The sequence below is a fragment of the Dipteris shenzhenensis genome, chromosome 5 (assembly GCF_047967505.1).
Source record: "Dipteris shenzhenensis isolate YYH24624 ecotype China chromosome 5, Dip_SZ_1.0, whole genome shotgun sequence".
Classification (NCBI taxonomy): domain Eukaryota; kingdom Viridiplantae; phylum Streptophyta; class Polypodiopsida; order Gleicheniales; family Dipteridaceae; genus Dipteris; species Dipteris shenzhenensis.
This window is the reverse complement of record NC_141600.1, coordinates 2,328,736-2,351,456: the sequence shown is the minus strand read 5'-3', so window position 1 is coordinate 2,351,456 and position 22,721 is coordinate 2,328,736. Positions and strand designations below refer to the sequence as shown.

General features: G+C 46.3%; 1 protein-coding gene across 1 annotated transcript in view; it reads left to right on the top strand.

Annotated features, from left to right (window-relative positions):
* Window positions 1-1,821: 1,821 nt before the first annotated feature.
* Window positions 1,822-22,721, top strand: part of LOC147901486 (flavin-containing monooxygenase FMO GS-OX-like 4) — a 103,029-nt gene continuing 82,129 nt past the window's right edge. Inside the window, exon 1 of the mRNA XM_087374340.1 lies at window positions 1,822-2,605. Coding sequence (XP_087230466.1) covers window positions 1,903-2,605 — 703 coding nt within the window. The 5' untranslated portion in view covers window positions 1,822-1,902. The remainder of the gene's footprint in view (window positions 2,606-22,721) is intronic.

Here is a 22,721-nt window from a genome sequence, read left to right as displayed (position 1 = left end):
CACATGTCATGATTGATGACAGGAGAAGAGACAAATGGAGTAGAAGATGTTTTGCCACATGCTTTAAATAGAAGTTATCCTCGACTTGTATGCAGACTATTTGATGATAGGAAGACCACCCCATGAATTGAGACCTGTGGATGCTAGAAAGTTGATCCTAAAAGCTACCCCTATCAATTGATAGCAAGCCAACTATACTAGATGGGTAGAGATCAAATTCTAAGAAGACGTGTTATGCCCCATGAAGTCATGCCAATCATTAGAGAAGTCCATGAAGGCATAGTAGGAGGTAAATTTGCCAATGAAGCAACATCAATAAAATCCTCTTGGCATGATATTTGTAGCCAACACTTTGGGCGGATGCCTGCGACTATGTAAAGAGATGTGATGTATGCCAAATAATAATTAAACCTCAACACAAGGATTTCAACCCCTTAAACAATAGTTATTGTACAAAGAACTTTTAAAAAATGGGGGATTGATTTGTGGGACCCATACATTAAGTTGCAAAGGGAGCATAGGGATGCTACATCACTATGGTCGGACTACTTCACCAAGTGGGCTAAAGCTAAAGAAGTAAGAGAAGCAGATGTGATAAGCACAACAAAGTCCTTTTATGAACTCCCATGGAAGTGAGAACCTCCATCACTCCCTGTGATCAACCCTTCTTTTCCGCACTAGAACCACTTTCTATGGTTTGGTCTACACCTCTCATTGGAATATGACCTGAGGACCTATGCTACGTTTGTGAACACCTATGCTACAACGAGCGAGAACATAATTGTAGGTGACCAACACCCTCAGACTCGGAAATGAGAGAAAAAGGTCAATTTTTCTCAGTTTGATGACCTTTTTCCAGATGCAAAGGATGGACTAGAACTCCAAGACATCCAATATGCACTCTAGATGTCAAAGGATTAGCTTCAAAACTTCATGCAAAGGATGGTTAGAACTCAAACATCCATTATGCACTCTAGATAGGGTGTGTGAAAGAGAGTGTAGAAGAGAGGGTGCTCCTTCCCTCATAAATAAAGGGACTTTCTCATGAATCACTTCTCTTTAGAAGCCAGCCCCATAACCCCCCAAGACTAGCTTTCGAAGTGGGGTGAACTTGAATGGGACTGTCCCCATAGTAAACACCATGCGGCTTCTTCACATGGCACTTCACGACGATGGTCTAAGGTGCTTCGGGATAACCACCAGGTCTCCATTAGGATTTAGGGCAATGATATGTCAATATCCCTAGTGGCACATGGCAATGCCGTCATCACCACGGCTAGTCATCTCCTTCTCAGACCCCTGTCATCGTGTTCTCACATGTAGAAGGAAGCGTTTACATGACTGATTTTCATGTTTCGTAGGGAGCAGCTCCAAGCATCTAACGGTATGCGGGTGCTCTAACATGGGCCTCATTTTTCCAGTAATAAATACATTTTTGAATTTTAATTTCTCTGCCGACTGAGAGGTCACAGAGTGCATGGTGGTGTCAGGCTTCAACATTAGGCAGTGCAGTGTTCATAGAAAACCAACAAACTACATTCAGTAAACCTACAACATAAAAATATTTCCTCAATTTTGTAAGATCTACAAAATTCCAGGCAATCTAGTTATATTTTAGCTAAAAATTTGGTAAATTCTTAGGAAAAACCTTCAAATTTGAAACCTCAAGTGTTGTGATTTGTTGAGAAAAATGTTTTTGTGAACAGCAACTGCATTTACGTAAGACCCCCAAATCATCTTAGGAGATCCCCCGGCCTCTTAGATCCCCTCGGAGAGATTCCTAGAAGGAATCTTTTCCTCAACCTCCCTGTAGAGAATCTCGCAAGAGCTCACAAGAAGCTGGCGACTCAATGCTGCGTACGCTTCTTCCACCCTCCCAACTGGCCTTGCTTCACAGCATCCATGATGGCTTCTCCATCACCCCCTACCAATCCTCCCCTCCGTGTTGCCGTCATCGGCGCTGGCGCTGCCGGCCTCGTCTCTGCCCGAGAGATTCAACGTCAAGGTCACTCCGTCGTTGTCTACGAGCAGAGCCATCGCTTGGGGGGCGTCTGGTTGTACTCTCCTCAGGTCGACACTGATCCCCTCAGCTTGCAGCCCGATCGTAAGCCCGTTCACAGTAGTATGTACCAGTCTCTCCGCACTAACTTGCCTCGGGAAATCATGGGCTTTCTCGATTTTCCATTTTTACCCAAGGAAGGACGCGATGAGCGTCGCTATCCCGGGCATGAGGAGGTTCTGTTGTATCTTCAAGACTTTGCGGAACATTTTCAACTGCTGCCCCGCATTCGGTTTGGAAGGAAGGTGAATTCTGTCGGGCTCGAGAAGTTTGTCGTGCAACATGGGGATAGTACTTTATCTGATGGAAACGTCCCTAAATCCATACACAGGAACCTGGAATCAATAAGGGGAGAAGTCAGCTGCTCTGACATAACGTCAGACGATCTTGCCATGGAAGGAAATCATCCCTTGGAAATACAGTGGCGTGTGTCGTCCGAGGTTGAGGGAGAGAGCCCGGGGATCAATTCAGTCGAGGAAGAAGTCTTTAATGCTGTAGTTGTGTGCAGCGGCCATTTCTTCCAACCCAAGGTCCCTGTCATTCCAGGTATTAGCTACGTCACATTAGATCGAATGTGCCTTTTTAGCGCAGAAAGGTCTGAGGTTACGAGAAGAAATAAGTAATGTATTTCGTTGTTTGGGAGACTATCTGGCTCTGTTTATGACCTGCCACCTGGAAAGCTGTATATTGCAATCAAGATCATCGTTTGTGAATTTTATGTTGATATAATCCTGTTTATACATATTTGAGGTGGAGACACGCCATGCAAAAGGCTTTAGCAGTGGGAGGCGAATCAAATAGGCAATCCCGCAGGTCTTTCTACGTCCTTGGCTTGGCCTATCTTTATTTTCACGATGGCCTGCACACATTCAAGGAGTCAGTTTCCGTGAATTAATATGGGGTGCACAATAAGGGACTTTAAGGGAAGAGCAATTTTTGGTCTCCAAGATTCTTGTTCAAAATTCATATTTCCATTGCCCCTTTGTTCAATTGATTGGTCGAATCCCCCAATTTGAAGGTGGTACCTACAAAGGGGGGCTCAAGTTTCTTTCCAAACTTTATTGTGTACATCCATTCGAGGGTCTCTTCGAGGATATGATTTCAGGGCTCCTTCTTTAGCAGCTTCCCTATAGCTGTTAAAATTGTGCTTATAATAGAAAACAATAGTTGTAAGAGGCACATATATGTGTGTACATATATGTATACATCTTTAGATATATTTTTCCCTGGTTTCCAGCGCCTTGTCCCTGTTTATATTTTGCCCCACACAATTTTTTTTTGGGGTGATCCATGTGTCTTTATATTACAAAGATGCCGTCCCCAAAGCAGAGATCAGCAAGTACAAGATCAGAAAATCTCATTATAAGACAAGTAGAGACTGTGATCTATCTGACAAACCGACAGACAATTGTGAAAGGATTGCCTGAGCGACATCCGGAAAGGGAAGGAGCAGACCTTTGAAAGACTCTGTGATTCCTTTGGGGAACACAAATGCTCCATAGAGAGTAACCTGATACTCTTATGGCCATGCTTGGAGCACCAGAAGTCTCCATAAGGGTGGACATGAAAGAAGAGAGATCCTTTTTCCCAAACATCATCAATGGCAAGAACAACTGAATATAAGCCACCAAAATGGACTGCAGAATTCGGAGTCAAAACATGAAGAGGCCAAGTGGCGAACTTCCAATATTCCAGTTTCTCTCTGAGCTTGGCAAGTACCCAATCTATTTTTTGACGATGAGTGAAGCTCCATTCCAAAGGATGTCCGAGATGATGAACAAGCTGGTTGGGCAAAACAATTTACCCCAGCCACAAAGAACTATGCTAGTTCTTAGCATGCAAAGGTAGAAGTTTGGACTTTTGAAAGTTTACCTGCAAACCAACAGCTAGTCCACACAAGGTTAAAGCTTTCATGAGTTGCACAAGATCACTTTTGGTGTTCATAGGAGTGAAAAATGAGTCATCAGCATAAGCTTGCGCAATCATGGGCTTTCTGCCATGTATTTGCAGACGATGCTGTAGTCACAAGATGATCAATATAGCAAAGCATCGGATGAGTAGCTATTGCATAAAGCAAAGCATTGAGAGGGCATCCCTCCCTCACTAATCGAGATAAAGTCCAGTGATGAGAAACATCTCGCGATAAATTGCACGCAGCTTTGCTGTCAGTGTAGAGCTAGTAGATAACATTTTGTATTCGATGCCCAAATCCTAAAGTCTACATTGAAAGCTGGATATGCACACATTGGATAAGAAAAGGATTGATCGTTACAAGCATGCACTTTCTCAGGAAGGGTTCCTACCTCTTTCTTTTTGAAAAAGAAGAGATAGCCTTCAAGGCTCTCCATGCAAGCCTATAGACCCTCCACTACCTTGAGTGGTGGACAAACTAAGGTCTACTATAATCCCAGCTGCAAAGCTCTGCAGTAGTATTGGTAAGAGTGATGGGGGTTGAAAAGGAACAATTTATTAACCCCAGAGGCAACCCACAGGTATTTGTCCAGCTAGATATTGTTGAAGAACTTCTTGAAACACTCGTTATCCTACGTAGAAATGGAGAGATGTTCAAAGCTCAACTCCTGGTTTGCAAGAATCTCCCAAATTCTTGTTTTTTGTGTGGACTCTCCTCCCACACAATTAAAAATTGCCCCCAGAAGAAAGGTAGGGCCATGAAGGCTATAGAGCAATAGGTGCCGCCTCCACCTCCCAAGACAAAATGGATCCAAAAGAGTGCCCAACCTCAGGAGGATCTTAGCTTGGAACCCCAAAATGTCCAAGACATGCAAATGGAAACAGTCCCCCCCCTAGCCTAAGTCTCAATAAGCACCCCCAATCATGACAAAGAATGTCTTTGATGCTCTAGTAGATCAAGAGTGTCACGCTCTTCAATGCAGAGATGCACATGTGTGTAGATTGATGCATAAATTGAGAAGCATTGGCCCTCCAAATGGGGTGGAAGGAGTGTCCACGTTGCAATCCCCCATACCACATATGAATGCATAATACCTCATATATACACTCCATGCATATGAGAGGTCACAACCTCTCATGCCTCTTTGGATCCATCCCTTGGGCATACCCCATTATTCTACCTTTATGACTCTTTTATGCCTACCATTTATTAATGCACCCATGCATTCCTACCCATAGGTCCTAGGACCTACATGTGTGAGTGCACTAGTTATTCCATATCAATTGCATTTAGCCATTTAAACCTACCTAGCCTACCTTCTAATTAATACATTTGATCATGCTAGCCTAATACAATCTAGACTACAAAATCGCGTCGTGACATGCCCTCTTGCTTGGGACATAGATGTCCTCATCTACTAGGTATTCTTCTTTGTCTTCATGGTCTTTAGCACTCATTAGGTTCCTATATAAACTTCCATAGAACAACTTCAATCTTTCATCTTCATATTTGGTACTCCTGCCAAACAAATCCAACATTAGTAAGTTCCTTTAAAGCCAATTTTCAAATAAATCAATAAGAAAGACATAGTACTTATCTTTCACATTGTGTCGTCCATATACTCCTTTGCTTTGGACATTCCTACAAAGACTAATTCAATTTTATCTATTAGGGTTAGTAGGAATCCATTTCCGTTCTACTTTTCCTTTCCAATAGGATACCAATTCCTAATCTCTCTCTCTCATATGCATGCATTGGTCCAAGTTCCAAGTGACCAGTTTGGAACCATTAGTTTTAGGTTGATCAGACCCAAAACTTACAAAATAGGCCTAACTTACAAGATCAAGATCACTAGATATTGCTTGAGTACTCATTCTAGACCACCAGGTCTAATTGTGGATCCACCAATAGTCATGCGTCCATGACTTACCAATTACTTGAGATCTCTCTAAGGTCACCAGACCTTACTAAGCGCTTACATATCCACCACCTAGCCCAACACCTAGGTAGGACTATGGACCCTTTCAGTGATGATTCCAAATGAATCATTCTTTTAAATGTCTTGACTTCTTAAGATTTCAACTCAACTAATCTAGTCTAATTTAAGGTTACCAAACCTATGGCCATGTATATCACCCTATTGCTTGGGAAGAGCCCAAGTACTACCTTGGCTCATCAACCCAACATAAGAGAATGATTTCACCATCTCTAGTATTCCAACTTCAAGACACTTGGTACCATGGATGCCTTCCAAATACTAGCTTGCCCAACGTCTCTGTACAATACCATTGTGTACATTTCCAAGGTAACAATTGTGCATGTGCTCAATTCTTGAGTTTTTTCCTATTTCCAGTGTATGATCCTACATGCAAATGCATTTATTACTTCATTATCCTACATGCAAATGCATTATTAATTCATTCTTTGTCCTAAATGCTCATCTTGAGTTTAAGTAGATCAATCTTTTGACCCTTGTCATCACCATGCAATTGTGTATTCCATTCTTTTCTAGATGACGAGTCACTTTTGTAGCCTTCATTCGTGTTTCCTCCACTTTTGTAGCCTTCACTTTTTTTTTAAATAGTGTTTTGTAGTAGTCCCCTCCTTGCTAATTGTGAAGCGACCACGCTTCATTCAAAATGCTTCGATTTTCAAATTTTTAACTACCATGCCCTTCTCTCTAATATCTTCTCTTCTTTTTTTTTTTTTCACAATCCCTTTATTTTCTCAATAATCTCTTTATTTTAAAAAAATGTTGTCTTTTATTTTATTTTCTGACCCCCCCCTTTTTTATTTTCTAACCTTTTCTTTAAATCTCTATTCTTAAATTAATTTCTCTATAGCTTAGATTCTATTCTTTATATTCTTAAAATTTTTTTTTTGAATTTTTCGTTTTTCTTTTGAGCTTTATTTTTTTAAAACTTCTTTTTATTCTATTTTTTTTCTCTTATTTTCTCCAATTTTTAAAATTTTTATCTTTATCTTTATCTTCTTTTTTTTTAAAAAATTAATTAAGAATTTTGGAGAAATACGAGGGGGAGGGGACTAAGGAGAGGGGAAAAGAGGTAATGATAGAGGAGGGGGGCTGGCGACTATAGGAGGCGAAAGAGGACAAAGGCGGTTGTTGCAAAGACAGCTGGTTGACGATGGTAGCTGGCAGCTGACGTGGTTGTTAGTGCGTTTTACGATGTGATTTAGGATGCGATTCACGGCGCACAGGGTTGCAGAACTAGTTGGCAGTAGAGGTTGCGTGCTGGCGGTAGGTGACACGTGGCGGTGCATGGGACTCCAAGCGCGACACAGTGCCAGAAGAGGCGAGTTAGGCAACTCCCAAGGGCTGGCACGCCTACAAGGGCTGCAAGGCGGTGCTCGACACTGATGCCACGTACCACACGGCGTGTGCCTTAGGAAGCACACACAAGGCCTAAAATGTCGAGGACTGCACCGACGGGGTATTTAAGGAGGCGCGCAGACTGCACAAGGGCCCTGAAGGCCCACGATTGGCGGCGCGGGGTTGGTTCCCCACAAATTTATTTATTTATTTTGCCTATCGACCTTACCAAAGAAATTCCTATCCCAAGAAGAAAGCGACTTTCAGAGAGGGAAAAGGAAGCCCCTTGGTGATTTGTTGATGGGTGAATCTTGATTCTCTTCAATGACTTCACGCCGATGTCAGCGACTGTTGCACTTCCACATGGTAGGCTCTCACAGTCAAAGGATCTTGGCTCTGATACCACTTGTCACGCTCTTCAATGCAGAGATGCACATGTGTGTAGATTGATACATATATTGAGAAGCATTGGCCTTAAATGGGATGGAAGGAGTGCCCACGTGAGTGTACTTTTGCTATTGACCAATCTAGAATGCTCATGCAATCCCCCATACCACATATAAATGCATAATACCTCATATATACACTCCATGCATACGAGAGGTCACAACCTCTCATGCCTCTTGGGATCCATCCCTTGGGCATACCCCATTATTCTACCCTTAGCCTATGACTCTTTTATGCCTACCATTTATTAATGCACTCATGCATTCCTACCCATTCCTATCCTAGGACCTACATGTGTGAGTGCACCATTTATTCCATATCAATTAATATATCCAATACATTATCCATATGGCATTTAGCCATTTAAACCTACCTAGCCTACCTTCTAATTAATACATTTGATCATGCTAGCCAAATACAATCTAGACTACAAAATCACGTCATGACAAAGAGACTGAGGAAAGTGTTAGAAATGACCCAAACAGAGGGTACGCACAGCGGAAGACTTATAGTAATGCCCAAGAGCTCACATAGTGTGCATGTGGGTGTGGAATCACAAACTTCTTTACTTAATGTGCGTCACAGATTTGCAGACTTATCAATAGACAATGAACCAACCAGATAGAGAAACCACCAAAATATATATTTCCGTCCAAAACTATGGACACAATACAAAAGATATAGATCGAGAGTCCCACCAATGGTGTGGTCCTCTGATCTTCCCACAAGGTCCTTCTCCTATCTGCCAGTTATCTCTAGACTCGAGTCCGCGTGCTCCACCTCGAGCTTCTGTAGACTTTCCGTCCAGATGCCTTCCACCTTGCTGTCTTTGCACCAGCCTAGGTGGGCAGCACTCTGAGCTAGGTCTGCAGCTCTACAGCTCTCTTGTCTCCTTCTGGATAGAGGCCCACAAGTGGCTGATCTGCTGCTCCTTCTGCTCCCTGAACTGCTGCTCCAAGTGATGATAAATGAGGCCACAAGGACCTCCTTTTATAGGGCCCCAAGGGCCTGTCAAAAAACCGACCAGCAGCCTCAAACTGGCCGACCCAAACAGGCCGACCAGGCTGCTATAAAACTGCCCTAAAAGGGCCCTCATAACTAGGGCCTCTGGCCCACAAAACTAGGGCTTTGGCCCTCACTTCAAGGTAGGGTCTGCAGCTCTACAGCTCTCTTGTCTCCTTCTGGATAGAAGCCCACAAGTGGCTGATCTGCTGCTCCTTCTGCTCCCTGAACTGCTGCTCCAAGTGATGATAAATGAGGCCACAAGGACCTCCTTTTATAGGGCCTCAAGGGCCTGTCAAAAACCCGATAAGCAGCCTCAAACTGGCCGACCCAGCTGACCAGGCTGCTATAAAACTGCCCTAAAAGGGCCCTCATAACTAGGGCCTCTGGCCCACAAAACTAGGGCTTTGGCCCTCACTTCAAGGTAGGGTCCCAGCCCCTATGCAGGCCTGTCTGGCTGTCTTATATGGGCTATAAATATGCCCTCCCAGGGTCAGTCCCTTGCAGCCCTATTTGCTGCTACTCCTGACCTCCTGGGTGCCCATTCTCCAGCCCCGTACTGCTCCGTACAGTTGCACGCCACCTGTCCCGGGTCTGCACACCCTCCGTACTGCTCCGTACAGTTGCGCCACTTGTCCCGGGTCTTCTCTAGATGTGCTGCCCACATGACAGCCATGATGCTGTCCATGTGGCAGCCCCTTTCTCTCTTTTACTGTGGGGTACTGCCCTAGGTCTCCCTTCTCCATGCTCTCCTCATATGGGGGCTTACAGATGGGGAAGTGACCATTCCAACAGAAAGGATAGCTGAAAGTGTTGAGGATGCTGAGGGTGATGCAGTCAGACCTGGTTGGTCTCAAGAGTTTGAAGTTGAGCTAAATTAGAAAGATGCAATGATGACAGACATACAGGAGGAGGGAGAATCTGAAGAAGAACTCCCCCATCCTGATGTAACAGAGAAGGACATTGTGTTGAAGGCCAAAGCCCTCACAACAACAACTTAGAACAAGAGAAGACTTTCCCAAGTGAAAGGAGATATCCCAGCCCCTAAAATCCCTGCCCCAAGGCTAAAAGGGAAAAATAAAAATGGGAAGTAAGTCCATCTCTATGGTCTCGCTTAATGTGTGTGGGTTAACTGACCCCAATAGAGGGTTAGAATTAGGTGGATGGTTGCGGACCAACTCCTTTTACCAGAGATTTTGGAACAAATATTGAGGTCAATTGACGGAAGAAGAATTTGTTTTTCAATGAGCATAAAGAGGGTAGGGGGGGTGCAGCCATTGGCAGCCTTTCCCATTTCCAAGAAGGGATCACCAAAGTGTTTAAAGACACTTAGTTAAATTTGGACAGGAATGTAGGATGAAAGGAGTTTGTTTTGCAGTCATATCGGCTTATGCTTCCACAGGTGTGCAAAGCAGAAAACTAGTGTGGGACACAATGCCAGATTTTGATGAAGATGTGATATTGCTAGGGGATTTTAACATGGTTGAGAATCCTGATGACAGTTGGACAAGAAAAAATGACAGTTGGACAAGAAAAGGGTCTGTTTTAAGGGGCTCAGTTTAACTATGTCAGAGATAAGGGGATGAAGGACAATGATGATGGATGAAATCTTTTGTGGCATGACCAACATGTACATGTCCAGTATGAGTTCCCACTTAAAGGCAAGTATGAGTCTCCACTTAAAGGCAAGTGATTGGCTACATGCATGGAGAGATAATGGACAGCATCCCCCATCTAGAATGATGAAGAGACTTTCGTTTTTCCATGAGCTATGTGATTGGGTTCACTTACATATCAATCACCTCTTAGACCCTATGCATATCTTCAAGAATGTGGGATCCATTGATTGATAGGAGAGATTGAAAGTGAGCATAAGAGGTCTGAGAGAACTAGAAAAGATGAGGGAGTTGTGGCCAAAGCACTATGGCTTCAACCAGCATGCTGGTGGTTTATTATTTCAACCACCGTGACATTCGCTTGCAACATAATAATCTCTCTCTCTCTTTCTCTCTCACCGTGTCTCTCTCTCACACATTTCGGACGTGGTTGGGCCCGAGTGATCTTCCATTGAAGTTGGGCTTCTACAGAGATCACTTCTTACATATCACAGCGGAGGGTTTCATTGATCCACCAAGATACATGCAGATTCACCTACCCCACTCGCTGGGGGTCTCTCTTGGGCAGTTCCGGGTCTCTTCACACAGACTTTGTATCGAGAGCAGAGCAGAGCGGTTACCCAGGGAGAGGCACATATGCACACTGTGTGACATGCAGGAGGTTGAGACAGAGGAGCATTTCATCTTCAGGTGTCTTGTTTACTATGAGATCTGAGGGCGTTTCTACTGCCTCTTCAGAGATAGTTATGGGATTTTGGCCCGTTTCCTCTCCTACCCAGACTAGCGGTGTTTGGTAGGTTTCATTCATGAGGTGCTTAGACACTACGAGAGGATACTCCGAGCACGGAGCAGACTTCTTCCTCGACTGATCCCTCTTAGAGCTCTATCACGGAGTTCTTTCAGCCAGATCACATAGACCCCCACAAGACGAGACCTCGACATGACCATGACCCGGAGCTTGTGACCCGACAACTCAGACAGAGGTTTGACACACAGATCATACTTGGGGACATCCCCTCCTTGTTTAGAGTCAGAACCCGACCGACGGGGGTCACAGTGGCTTTGGTTAGACGCAGAGCTATGACCAGGAGATGTACCAGGATTGCACCTTTGAGGGACCGACAACACTCTATTGCCAACCTCATGCCTCCACTGCCTCATCCATCTTGATGTCGTGCTGCTGCTGCTGATGATGATGATGATGATGTCAATGATGATACTGAGATTGATATACAGTCAACTATCGAAATGACTATGTTGTACTTAGGACTTAGTACTGCCATTTTGCATTTTTTGCATTTTGCATTGGTGTGGATGCTCGTTTAGAAGCTCCACTACCAGAGCTCATTGTATTAGGTTTTTCATGGTCTCATAGACCCATCGGTCTTCCGAAGACTTTAATAAACTTTCTTTCTTTCTTTCTTTCTTTCTTTCTCACCTTCCACCCCATATAGATTCCTTACTCCGCCTATGCACTGAGTTTATCGCATATGGGATCGTTAGCCCCGATCCTAGCAAAGCTATTCAATGACGCTGTTTGCCTTGGCTTTCCCCGCACTTGGACACTCAACACCATCACCCCCATCCAAAAGGCAGGGGATCCCATGGACCCGAGTAACTACAGGACTATCATGATTGGACATGTGATGTCCAAGATCTATGCAGTAGTATTGGATGCATTGGTCAGCTTGTTCGCATAGATGAGAGGGCTCAGAGCAGAGGGTCAGGCCTATTTCAAGCGAGATCATGGGACTATGGATCACATACTCACACTCAGGAGTGTCATTGAGGAGGCCAAATCACGGAAGGAGAAGGTATATTGCTGCTTTGTGGATTTCCGCAAAGCCTTTGACACGGTACCTCGAGCTTGTCTCATCACACGCCTACAGGCACTGGGATTTGATCAGGAGATCATCTGGGCAGTCATGGCACTTTATGAGAGAGTCTCAGGCCGAGTTCGGACAGGCGCAAGTTGGACAGATGAGATCTTGAGTACCATAGGGGTCAAACAGGGTTGTCCCTTGCCACCAACCCTGTTTGGCCTCTACATCGATGAGCTTGAGACTTTCATGGGGGCTTCCGGAGGGACCAGTTGCTCACTTGCCGGGATCATCATCAAGATTCTTCTTTATGCAGATGATGTGGCACTCTTGTCATCCACACCCGAGGGGCTCCAACGGCACCTGGATGCACTGCGGGATTTTTGTTTATCCCATGATTTGGAGGTCAACCTTGGTAAGACCAAGGTCATGATCTTTAACACCTCTCGAGCAAACATGCAATGGAAGCAATTCACTTTCGGTGGGTCACCAGTTGAGATCGTATCCTTATACACTTACTTGGGGGTCAACTTCTTTGGCCCGATCTTCACGATGAGACCAGCGATGCAGGCCAAACTGAGTAGGGGATACGCCTCACTGGCTCGGCTAGAGAGATAGTGCTTCCACTTTCACTTCCACTTCCACTTCCACTTCCACTTCCACTTCCAGGACCCTCGGACCAAGGCTCTTTTCTTCGACTCCTTAGTCCGACCAGCCGGTATGTATGGCAGCCCTTGTTGGGGACCTGACATGTCAGAGATAGAGTGGACACGGGTGGAGCGCTTGTAGATCCTCATGCTCTGACGGATGATCCGGGGGAAACCATATGTACCACATCACATCATTCAGGCGGAGTTTGGTACTTCTCCACTCTAGCTAGATGCATCCTTTCAGACCATCACATATCTACACCGGGTTAGATCATATGGGGACTGCACATCAGGGAGACAGAGGTTGCCATGGTTGGCTCTCGATTCCTCCATAAAGTTGGCAGCAGAGGGAGACGAGCGATGCTGGTATGCACGGACTCATAGATGGTTTGTGAGACTAGGGTTACACGTCGATAGGATACCTCCTTTTCAGTACAGTTTAGATGCCCCTCCGGTACTCCCACCCACCATCCCGATCGGGCCACACACCAACCAAGTCATTCGAGAGGATCTCCTACAGCTACACAGCTTTAGGACGTGGTTGGAGTCGAGGGAGCTTCCAGTGAAGTTGAGTTTCTACAGAGATTATTGTCTTCGTATTTTGGAGGAGGGATTCATCACACCACCGGGGTACACTGAGCTTCATATGCCTCACTCACTACGGATCTCCATCAAATAGTTTCGGGTATCATCACACCGCCTCTGCATAGAGAGCAGCAGAGCAGAGGGGATCCCTAGGGAGCATCGCATATGCATATTGTGCGACTGTCAAGAGGTTGAGTCGGAGAAGCATTTTATTTTCAGGTGCCCAGTGTACTATGAGATCCAAGGTCGCTACCACTGTCTCTTTAGAGACGGCTCCGGGCTCCTTTCCAGATTCCTCACCTACCCAGATCAGAGATGCCTCGCGGCCTTCATTCAGGAGGGGGTCCGACACAGAGAGTACTTACTTAGGCAATGGGGCTTGGCCACACCATTAGACACCTCTCAGAGTAGGATCATAGAGTTCTTCCCATCGAGTGACATTGATCATCTAGTCTCTAGCCGCAGACGTGACATAGACCCCGACCCGAGGACTGTAGCACGACACACGAGACATCGAGGGGACACACAGATCACTCTGGGGGACCTCCCGTCATAGTTTAGACCCGGGATACGTCCCACGGGAGTCACGGTTGCTTTGGTCTTGTGTCGAGCCTCCTCCAGGAGACCAAGATGCACGGCACCCCTTGACGGACGCTAGCATCCCATCACCGGCTATGCACCAGCCAGGGCTCCAGTCTTTTTCTTTTCATTGTCACACCCAGATGTATTTGATTATGTATGATCAGAGACTTAGGATTTAGCACGGGTGATGATGCTCGTTTTTGTAGCTCCACCCTTACAGTGATTTGTATCAGGTTTTCTTTTAGTCTCATAGACCCATCGGTCTTCCGAAGACTCTAATAAAATTTATTTATTTCTTTCTTTATCATGACATACGCTTCGACCACGATCTCTCATCTATTTACTTAGGCCGTCTGTACATACTTCTCACTTATATTGACTTCATACCCCTATTAGAGGACTGCGCTGCCCTAGTCACCCGCTCACTACACGAGGCTTCCCTTCACGCTTTCCCTCACACCACTCACTCCACCTGCCCACCACCACCTGGGACCGTACCTTGTAATAGTTGGTACAATGATGAGCATAAGGCTTTACGCCGTCAGCTCAGATTCGAAACCAGAATCAATCTTTCGAACGAACGACAGACGTATCGTCGACTGGTACGTAGAAAGAATCTAGATTTTGTTCGCTGGAACGAGGAGGAACTACTGAACATTTTGTTTAGTAACAAGACTTTTGGCGGACATTTCTAGAGGGACAATCCCCCTCACCACTAATTGACACTCAGGTCTAGTATAACTATGCACGCATGCTATGTGATATCCCAAATCAGCCAGTGCCTGACCTCTCACATATGCCACGTCCCACATCGTGCACACTCGACACAGGGGAGGAGTGAAGGATGCCGTAATGAAACTTCATAATGGCCGAGCGAAGGATCATGAGGGGCTATGCACCTCCTAGCCCCGATCTTAGCAAAGCTCTTTAATGAAGTTGTTTGTTTGGGGTTTCCACACACGTGGACCATTAACACTATTTCACCCATCCACAAGGCAGGGGATCCCATGAGCCCGGAGAATTATAGGACCATTATGATTGGACATGTCCAAGATTTATGCATCAGTGCTTGATTCTGAGGTGAGTCGATTTGTAGAGTGTCGAGGACTTAGAGCAGCAGGACGGGCTAGATTTCGACGACGTGATCATGGAACCATGGATCACATTCTTAGGCTCAGGTGTATCGTCAGGAGGCGAGGGCACAGAAGCAGAGGGTTTACTGTTGCTTTGTGGATTTTCGCAAAGCATTTGATACGGTTCCGAGAGCCCGCCTCCTCCAGCACCAATAGAATTTGGGTTATGATTGAGAGATCATGTGGGTTGTCGTGTCACTTTACGAGAGAGTCTCATGCAGAGTCCGAGCAGAATCTGGATGGACAAACGAGATCATGAGCACTATTGGGATCAAACAAGGGTGTTCTTTATCACCTACCCTATTTGGCCTCTACATTGACGAGCTCAAGACAGTGATGCAGACACGGGGGGAGATAGATGCTCTCTTGCTGGCACGTTGATCCGGATATTGCTGTATGCAGATGACGCAACACTTTTGTCTTCCTTTGCAGAGGGGCTCTAGAGACACCTTTACACACTACAGTTTTTTTGGTTATGATTTAATAGATCTGGAGCTGTCATGCACCAGGAGCAGTTCATGTTTGAGGGGTCACGTGTTGAGGTAGTTTCATCATACACATATCTTGGGGTTGTCTTTTCCGGACCCATCTTCACTATGAGACTTGCGATGCAGGCCCGCTTGGGCAGGGGATACGCTTCATTGACCAAACTAGAGAGGCAGTGCTTCCGTTCGCACTTTCAGGATCCACGGACCAAGGGGCTACTTTTTGACTCCTTGGTCTGTGTAGCGGGGATGTATGGCTGCCCTTGCTGGGGGCCAGACTTGTCGGATATAGAGTGGGCTCGTGTGGAGCGGCTACAGATTCTCATGCTATCACGAATGATTCACGGTAAGCCATCCGTTCCTCACTAGATCATTCAAGCTGAGTTTGGGTCTTCCCCATTACAACTAGATGCTTCATTTCAGGTCATCACGTATCTATACCGAGTCAGGGAGAATGGGAATTACAAATCTGGGCGGTATTTGAACTGTTCAAGCAGTTTCCCATGTACTTGAACTGCAACAAACCAATGCACTCTTCATCTGGTACAAATTGAATGCCCAAGTAATAGTGTAGCAGCCCCAAGTCAGACATCTCAAATGTCTTCTACAATTCAGCCTTAAAATCTGTAATTTTTGCAGCATTAGTACATGTGAGCAGCAGATCAATAACATACAAGATGATGATGAGCAAATCACCCCCTTCTTTCTTGACATAAAGGACGCATTTATTTGGACTGTTGTCAAAAGGCGTCTATCTTTGCATACCAGGTTCTAGGAGCTTGTTTCAAGCCATACAATGCTTTCTTCCTGGCTAGAACAACAAAACCACTGGGTTGAGACACACAAACCTTTCCAAGAGATCCCCATTAAAAGATACAGTCTTGATATCCAACTGATGGTATGCTATCTATAAAATGCAGCCTGGGCCATCACACACCTAATGGTAAACATGTGAGAAGTGGGAGCAAAGGTCTCATCATAACCTATGGCCTTTTTCTAAGCATAGCCCTTTGTAACAAGATGTCCCATCTGATCTGCATTTCAGCTTATTGTACCTATTGCTTTCTTTTTCTTTTTTTTTGCAAAAAGAGACTTAGTATTCAAGAAAAACCGTTAGAGCAAGCTCCATATGGGATACATCATGCAATGCACGAAAAGCTCAAGAGCCAAAAAGAAAGGATTGAGGCTGATAGTGCTATCTCAATCCGGTAGAAACCTTTGAGAAAAAGGGAGAACCCCTCCAAACTCGAAGAAATATAGTCCTTCTAGAAGAGGCTACCCGTGAAGGGCCCTGTATGCTAGCCCATATGGCTATCAAAGTGTGAACCGTGTCAGTCCAAATACCCGTGAACACCTGTAATGGGTGTATCTGGGTGCCATCCAAGGCCTCAGTACATCTGGCTCTCCAAATGTGCCAAGAGGAAATGCTAGCCAAAATCTCCCAAGAGGTGTCCACTGAAACATGAGAAGCTCTGAAGGGAGTAAGTGGTACATCCTGCAGAGAGCAGGGCTCTATCACCTGCCGGCTGACCGAGATTGCCCAAGAAGAAGGCTCACCCTCATAAAACACCTGGGGCCCGGTAAGAGAGAACCATGCGACCGAGCCCCAAGTCATGAAGAAAGGAGAAGTGTGAAAGATGCTGAGTATCCGAGCAACCCCTTTCCAAACAGCCCTCGCCTGACTGCAGTCCCAAAGGCAATGTTGCGCTGACTCCTCTGTAGAAAGACATCGAGGACAAGTGGGATCAGCCCCAAATCGTGATCTCCATAGGTTCGCTGCAATCCCTCCATGAATAGTAAGCCAAAAGAAAAGAGTGATCTTTCTATTTCTGAGGGATTTCCAGAGCCTCCTCCAGAAATTTCTACGCAAATCTGCAGTGATGAAGAAGCTTTCCCAATAGGGGGCTCTGGAGGGAATCCAACCCCTACTGTTCAGCTGAGACCTCCTGGCATTACCAATCGTGAAACGAAAAAAGGGAATCCCCCTCTCTCGGTGCCCATGATCTATCCATTCCCACTCTCCTGGGTCCCACTACAAGCACCTGATAGGTGCACCTCCATATAACCACAACCTCCAGGATCCCAAGGCCAAGAGCAGAGGGTCGGGGTCTAAGTACCACTGCAAGCCCGTTCCATGGTCCACAAAATCAGCAATCCTGACAGGCTGAAAGGCAACCTCAAGAAGAATGCCATCCTTGGATGTAGAAAGTAAACCTCCATCCCCAACATCAAAGACTAGTGCGTCTTCCCCGAGACCTCGGAGAGCGATCACCTGTAAAGGAACTGATGTCCTCAAAAAAGCCCCCATCCAAGTGGTGGAAGTAATAGGCAGCTCAACTGTCCATTCCACCGGGATGGCTGCATCTATTTGCTGAATCCTGCGTGCTACCCCTCTGAGGTGACTCACGGACTGCAGTCTCTGATCCTCAGGTAGCCTGATAAAAGATTTCCAAGTGCCTACTATGTAGGCAGGACCTCTCTCCCATTTAGACGACTGCATGTAATGGGAAGTGCCCAGTGGTCTGGCATGCTCGTCAAGAATACTATCATTCCAAATGATCGGCTGCCTATCAATCTCTTCGACGGTAGAAGGTGGAATCCTTCGAAGAGTGTTCCTGAAGCTCCCCCAAGCTTTTAGGATGGCAGTCATGAGAGGAGAGGCAGGAGATGTGAGAGGGGCTGATGTGAAAATCCAGCGAGGGCTGTCCACCCAATCATCTCCCAAGGTTGGTGTGCAAGCCTGAATGCGTCCAAAAAAGAAATCCTTCCAAGGTTCCTGCCCAGGTATGAGTCCCCTCACCACCACCTTACAAAGCAATGCCCTGCACTGCAAGTCCGGGTCAATGACATTAAGGCCTCCGGGTCAATGACATTAAGGCCCCCTTCACATGTAGGGAGAATAATAGTCTCCTAGGCCACCCTTGCTGCAACATCTGCTGTGCCATCAAGTCCACTCCATAAAAAATTCTGACTGGTCTGATGAGCTGAGTGATGCGCACCAGCAAGAATACACGAACCAGGAGGTGGCCAAGAGAACCTGGTTCACTACCACAACTCTAGATGCAAGGTCGAGTTTGACAGAGCTCCAGAATAGGAGCTTTTTCCTTATACTTTCTAGTACTGGGGCAAACTGCTGTGCTGCAGAGATGTCCAATCCTACCTGGCATCCCAAATCCTTGATAGGAACACCCCTTTGAATCCAGGAAAAACCAATGTCAACTCCCCAGCCTGGAGTGTCCTCATCACTGATCCAAAAGCCAAAGGATTTATGCCAGTTAATGTGTGCCCTTGCAGCTAAGCAAAAAATATCCAAGGCTGTCCGGAAAAAATCAAGTGACTGCAAGGAGGCCTGAATAAAAATAGTAGTGTCATGAGCCAACTCACAGTCCAAAAGCTCCTGCTCCTGTCTCAAGGGTAGTCTCAGCCGAAAAAGCTCAGCCTGAGATCTAAGGAAGATACTCATAGCTTTTGCCACAAAAAGAAAGAGGAAGGGGGCTAAAGGACATCCTTGACGAACTGATCTGGAAATCTGAAACCTGTCACCCCTCACCCCTCCAATCAAAACCTGGCTATGGGCTGATCTGTAAAGGGAGGCCACCCCTATGATCCAAGCATCTGAAAATCCAAACCATAGAAGAGTGCCCTCAAGAAAACCCCAATCTACTCTGTCATAGGCTTTCTCGAAGTCCAAGAGTAAAACTGCTAGCCTCTGCCCACTCTGCATAGCCCACTCTGTGGCTTCCCAAAAGGAAAAGATATTATCAAAAATGCTCCTGCCATGCACAAAGCCTGTCTGAGTATCATGGATGAGGTCTGGAAGAAGGGGCTGTAGTCGGATGCTGATCGCCTTGGCAAGGATTTTGTAAAGAGTGCCCAAGAGAGTGATGGGTCTCCAATGGGATACAAAATTCTTGTTGCCACCTTTCGGGATAAGGTGAATGAGCCCCTCGGTCAATGAGTCAAGCATCTCACTTGAGTCCCAAATGCCCTGCAGGGCTGAAGTAATATGATCACCTATCATATCCCAAAAGGCTATAAAAAAAGGAGTAAGACCATCGAAACCAGGGCATTTGCCCTTATGAAGGGCAGAGAGAGCAGTCTTGAATTCTGTGTCGGTAAAGCGTGCATCAAGTGAGCATAACATCTATGGGGTGACCAACACAGGTTAACTCTGCCAAACTTCATCTCTAGCCACCTCTCTGGCCTGTGAGTTCGGATTTGTGAAAAGAAGGGAGGTATAAAAATCTGTCGCTAAATGCATGACGGTTTCCAGATGGGAGTGCAAAACGCCGTCAGAGTCAATAAGCTGCCTGACACTCTCTCTACTATGTCTGGGGCCAAGTGTAGAGAAAAAGTGTTTATTGACTCTCCCTCCCATCTGTATCCAAAAGGACTCCCGTGCATGGAAGGCATACTCTGCTCTCTGATCAAGCAAGGTCTGCAAATGAGCCCTTGCCGCAGCAAGGCGCTCATGTATCCAAGCATCTGATGGTCGTTTCTGCTCCTCCCTCTGAAGGGCTGCCAACTGCCAGCGGATACCGATCTCTCGCCTGAGTACCTCACCTCGCCAAGCACTAGCAACAGAGTGATAGAAGTCGCTGATACTGGCAAGTGCTGTGGCTACATGTGAAGGACCGGCCCACCCCCCCTGCATATGAGAAACCCAGATCTCCAACACTGCCTCTGTGAGAGTCTCATCCGTGTATAAGGTGTCTGGGATCCTGATACTGTGAGACCGTCCTCTCAGATGAGGCTCTGAAATGGACAAAATTACCAGAAAATGGTTTGAAGTGGAAACACCGGGTGCAATGCAAACTGTCCCCCCTCTATCAAGAGCCCAGTCACCCACATAGAATCTGTCAATCCGAGCATGGATAGGCATCTGCACCCTATGGTTCGACCAATAAAAAAAAAGTGACTGAGACTGAACAAGAAATGCATCATCTGACCAAACATCTCTGCCACTGAACCTGACCAAGAAGGCATCCGAGGTTGCTCTCTCAAGGGAGTGGATACCACCTTCTCTGCCCCCTTTCTTATCAGAAGGTGCTTCAACCATGTTGAAGTCACCTCCAATAATCCACGAATCCGCAATGTCAGCCCACGAGAGCAACTCTTTCCAAAACAAAACACGGTCCCCTCTGTTGTTCGGAGCATAAAGGTTGAGGAAACCAACCTTACGTCCGTCAATTAGAAGTAAAACCCACTGGGCCCTGGAGGGGATTATGGTACCGTGTCCAATGACCAGAGAGAGAATAGAGTCTGAAACTGAAATGCATGTACCTCCTCTGGTTCCCAAGGCAGGAAGCCAAAAAGTCCGGCCTGAGAGCAACTTACCTGACTTGGAGCAATCTCTGATATCCAGTTTGTGTTCCTGAAGAAAAAGAATGTCTAGGGAACCACCTGAAACACCTGGATGGAGCTGATTCCTGATGAGCTGTCTGCGACGGCGATGAGGGATGCCGCCCAATCCCTGTATATTCCAACTGGCTATCCTCATCGGCGGGAGGAAGTGGGTTGGAATACCTTACCTGACATAGTGGCGGAAACATAAGCCTCTACCGGAGCAGACCTCCTGCCATACACACGAGGTCCGAGGGGAGGAAAGTCCACAGGTGAGAGAGAGAAGGATCTCTCAATAGAGATGCCGATAACTGGCTCTCCAAAAGTAGAGGGTACAAAATCATCATCTGGGAGGCTAGAGAGGTCCTCCAAAGCGGAAAATGAGTTCCGCTGAGCCACTCCTGGGGAGGGGGTACGAAGGATTCCTACCAAAGTAGGAAGAGAATGTAAAACCCCCTTTCCTCTGTCTAAAGAGGGAGGCACCTGTATTGGATCCTGATCAAAAAGTGGTGCAGACGAGGTGCCAACAACCTGTGCTGCTGAGGAAGGTATAGCCTAATCCAAGGGTGGAGTCGAACAAGGCTCCTGAACAGTAGTCTCCTCCGAACTATTGCTTTCTTGCCCACAGGCAAGTCCAAATTCCAAGTGTGGTTTTTCTTTATGGAATCAATCTCCACTTTCATACCCTACATCCAAATGCACATTATCATGTGCATCATCAAAGCAATCGGTTTCATCCATTTCCAGCAAACTACTTGCCCAAGCTGAATCAAAACAGTTGACATCCTCAGCGTCTCTAGTGTCATGATGTGTGCGGCTAGAAGTGGTGGAGAGAGTTCGCTCTCTTGGAGAGTATGGAGCAGCCATTGTCCTTGCTTCTTGCATTGTTAAACTTTCTTGTGCCTCAGCATCCTTAACTTCTTACCATGTGACAGGACCAGCCATAGGCTGATTGTAGAGTCTGTAACCCTTACTTTCAATGCTGTAGCCCAACGTCTCAGCTTTGTCATCAATCTTTCCTTTCAATTCCTGAGGTACAATGTTGTTGGAAGTGATCTGGTCACCTCCCCATCTGTAAGTTCCCACACGAGAACATGGGGCGGGGGGGGGGTTGAACCACAGGATGACATGGCTACCACAAGGGCAGCACTTTGACTGCCCTGCGGAACAGCATGCTCACAGCAAACAACAAAGGATGGGGCTGCCACATGGGCAGCACATGGGCTGTGATGTGGGCAACAAGTCCAAAAGCATAACTGGCAAGTTGGAGCCACCATGGTGGACAGATCTAGTATGGGCCATGTGTCTGTCAGAAGTTGGCTTGAGCTTTATTGCACAAGAGAAGCAGGCTGGAAACAAGGTGTTGACAGGTGCAACGGCATCAGCAACAGTATGGAGGCCTTTAGAAGCAGTATGGATGCACACAGCAAGTGGTACGGAGCTGTTGGAGAGGATCAAGAGGCTGGAACCTGGCTGGAACGGAGGTGGATATGTAGGACAAGATTGCACCTCTCTGGAGAGGGTTTTGGGCCAGCAATAGGCCTGAAACAGGTCGGGTTCAGGTGGGGCCTGCAAAGGCCCTAGAAAGGGCTGCCTCCAGTGGGATTTACCTCAGACTACTGGGTCCGCTTATAAGGCTGCTGGTCGGCCAGTTTAGGGGGGGCTACAGCCCCTATAAAAGGAGGCACTTGGGGCCTCATTCATCGTCACTTGGAGCAGTAGTTCAACAGAATACTGGAGCAGAAGAAGGCCAGCT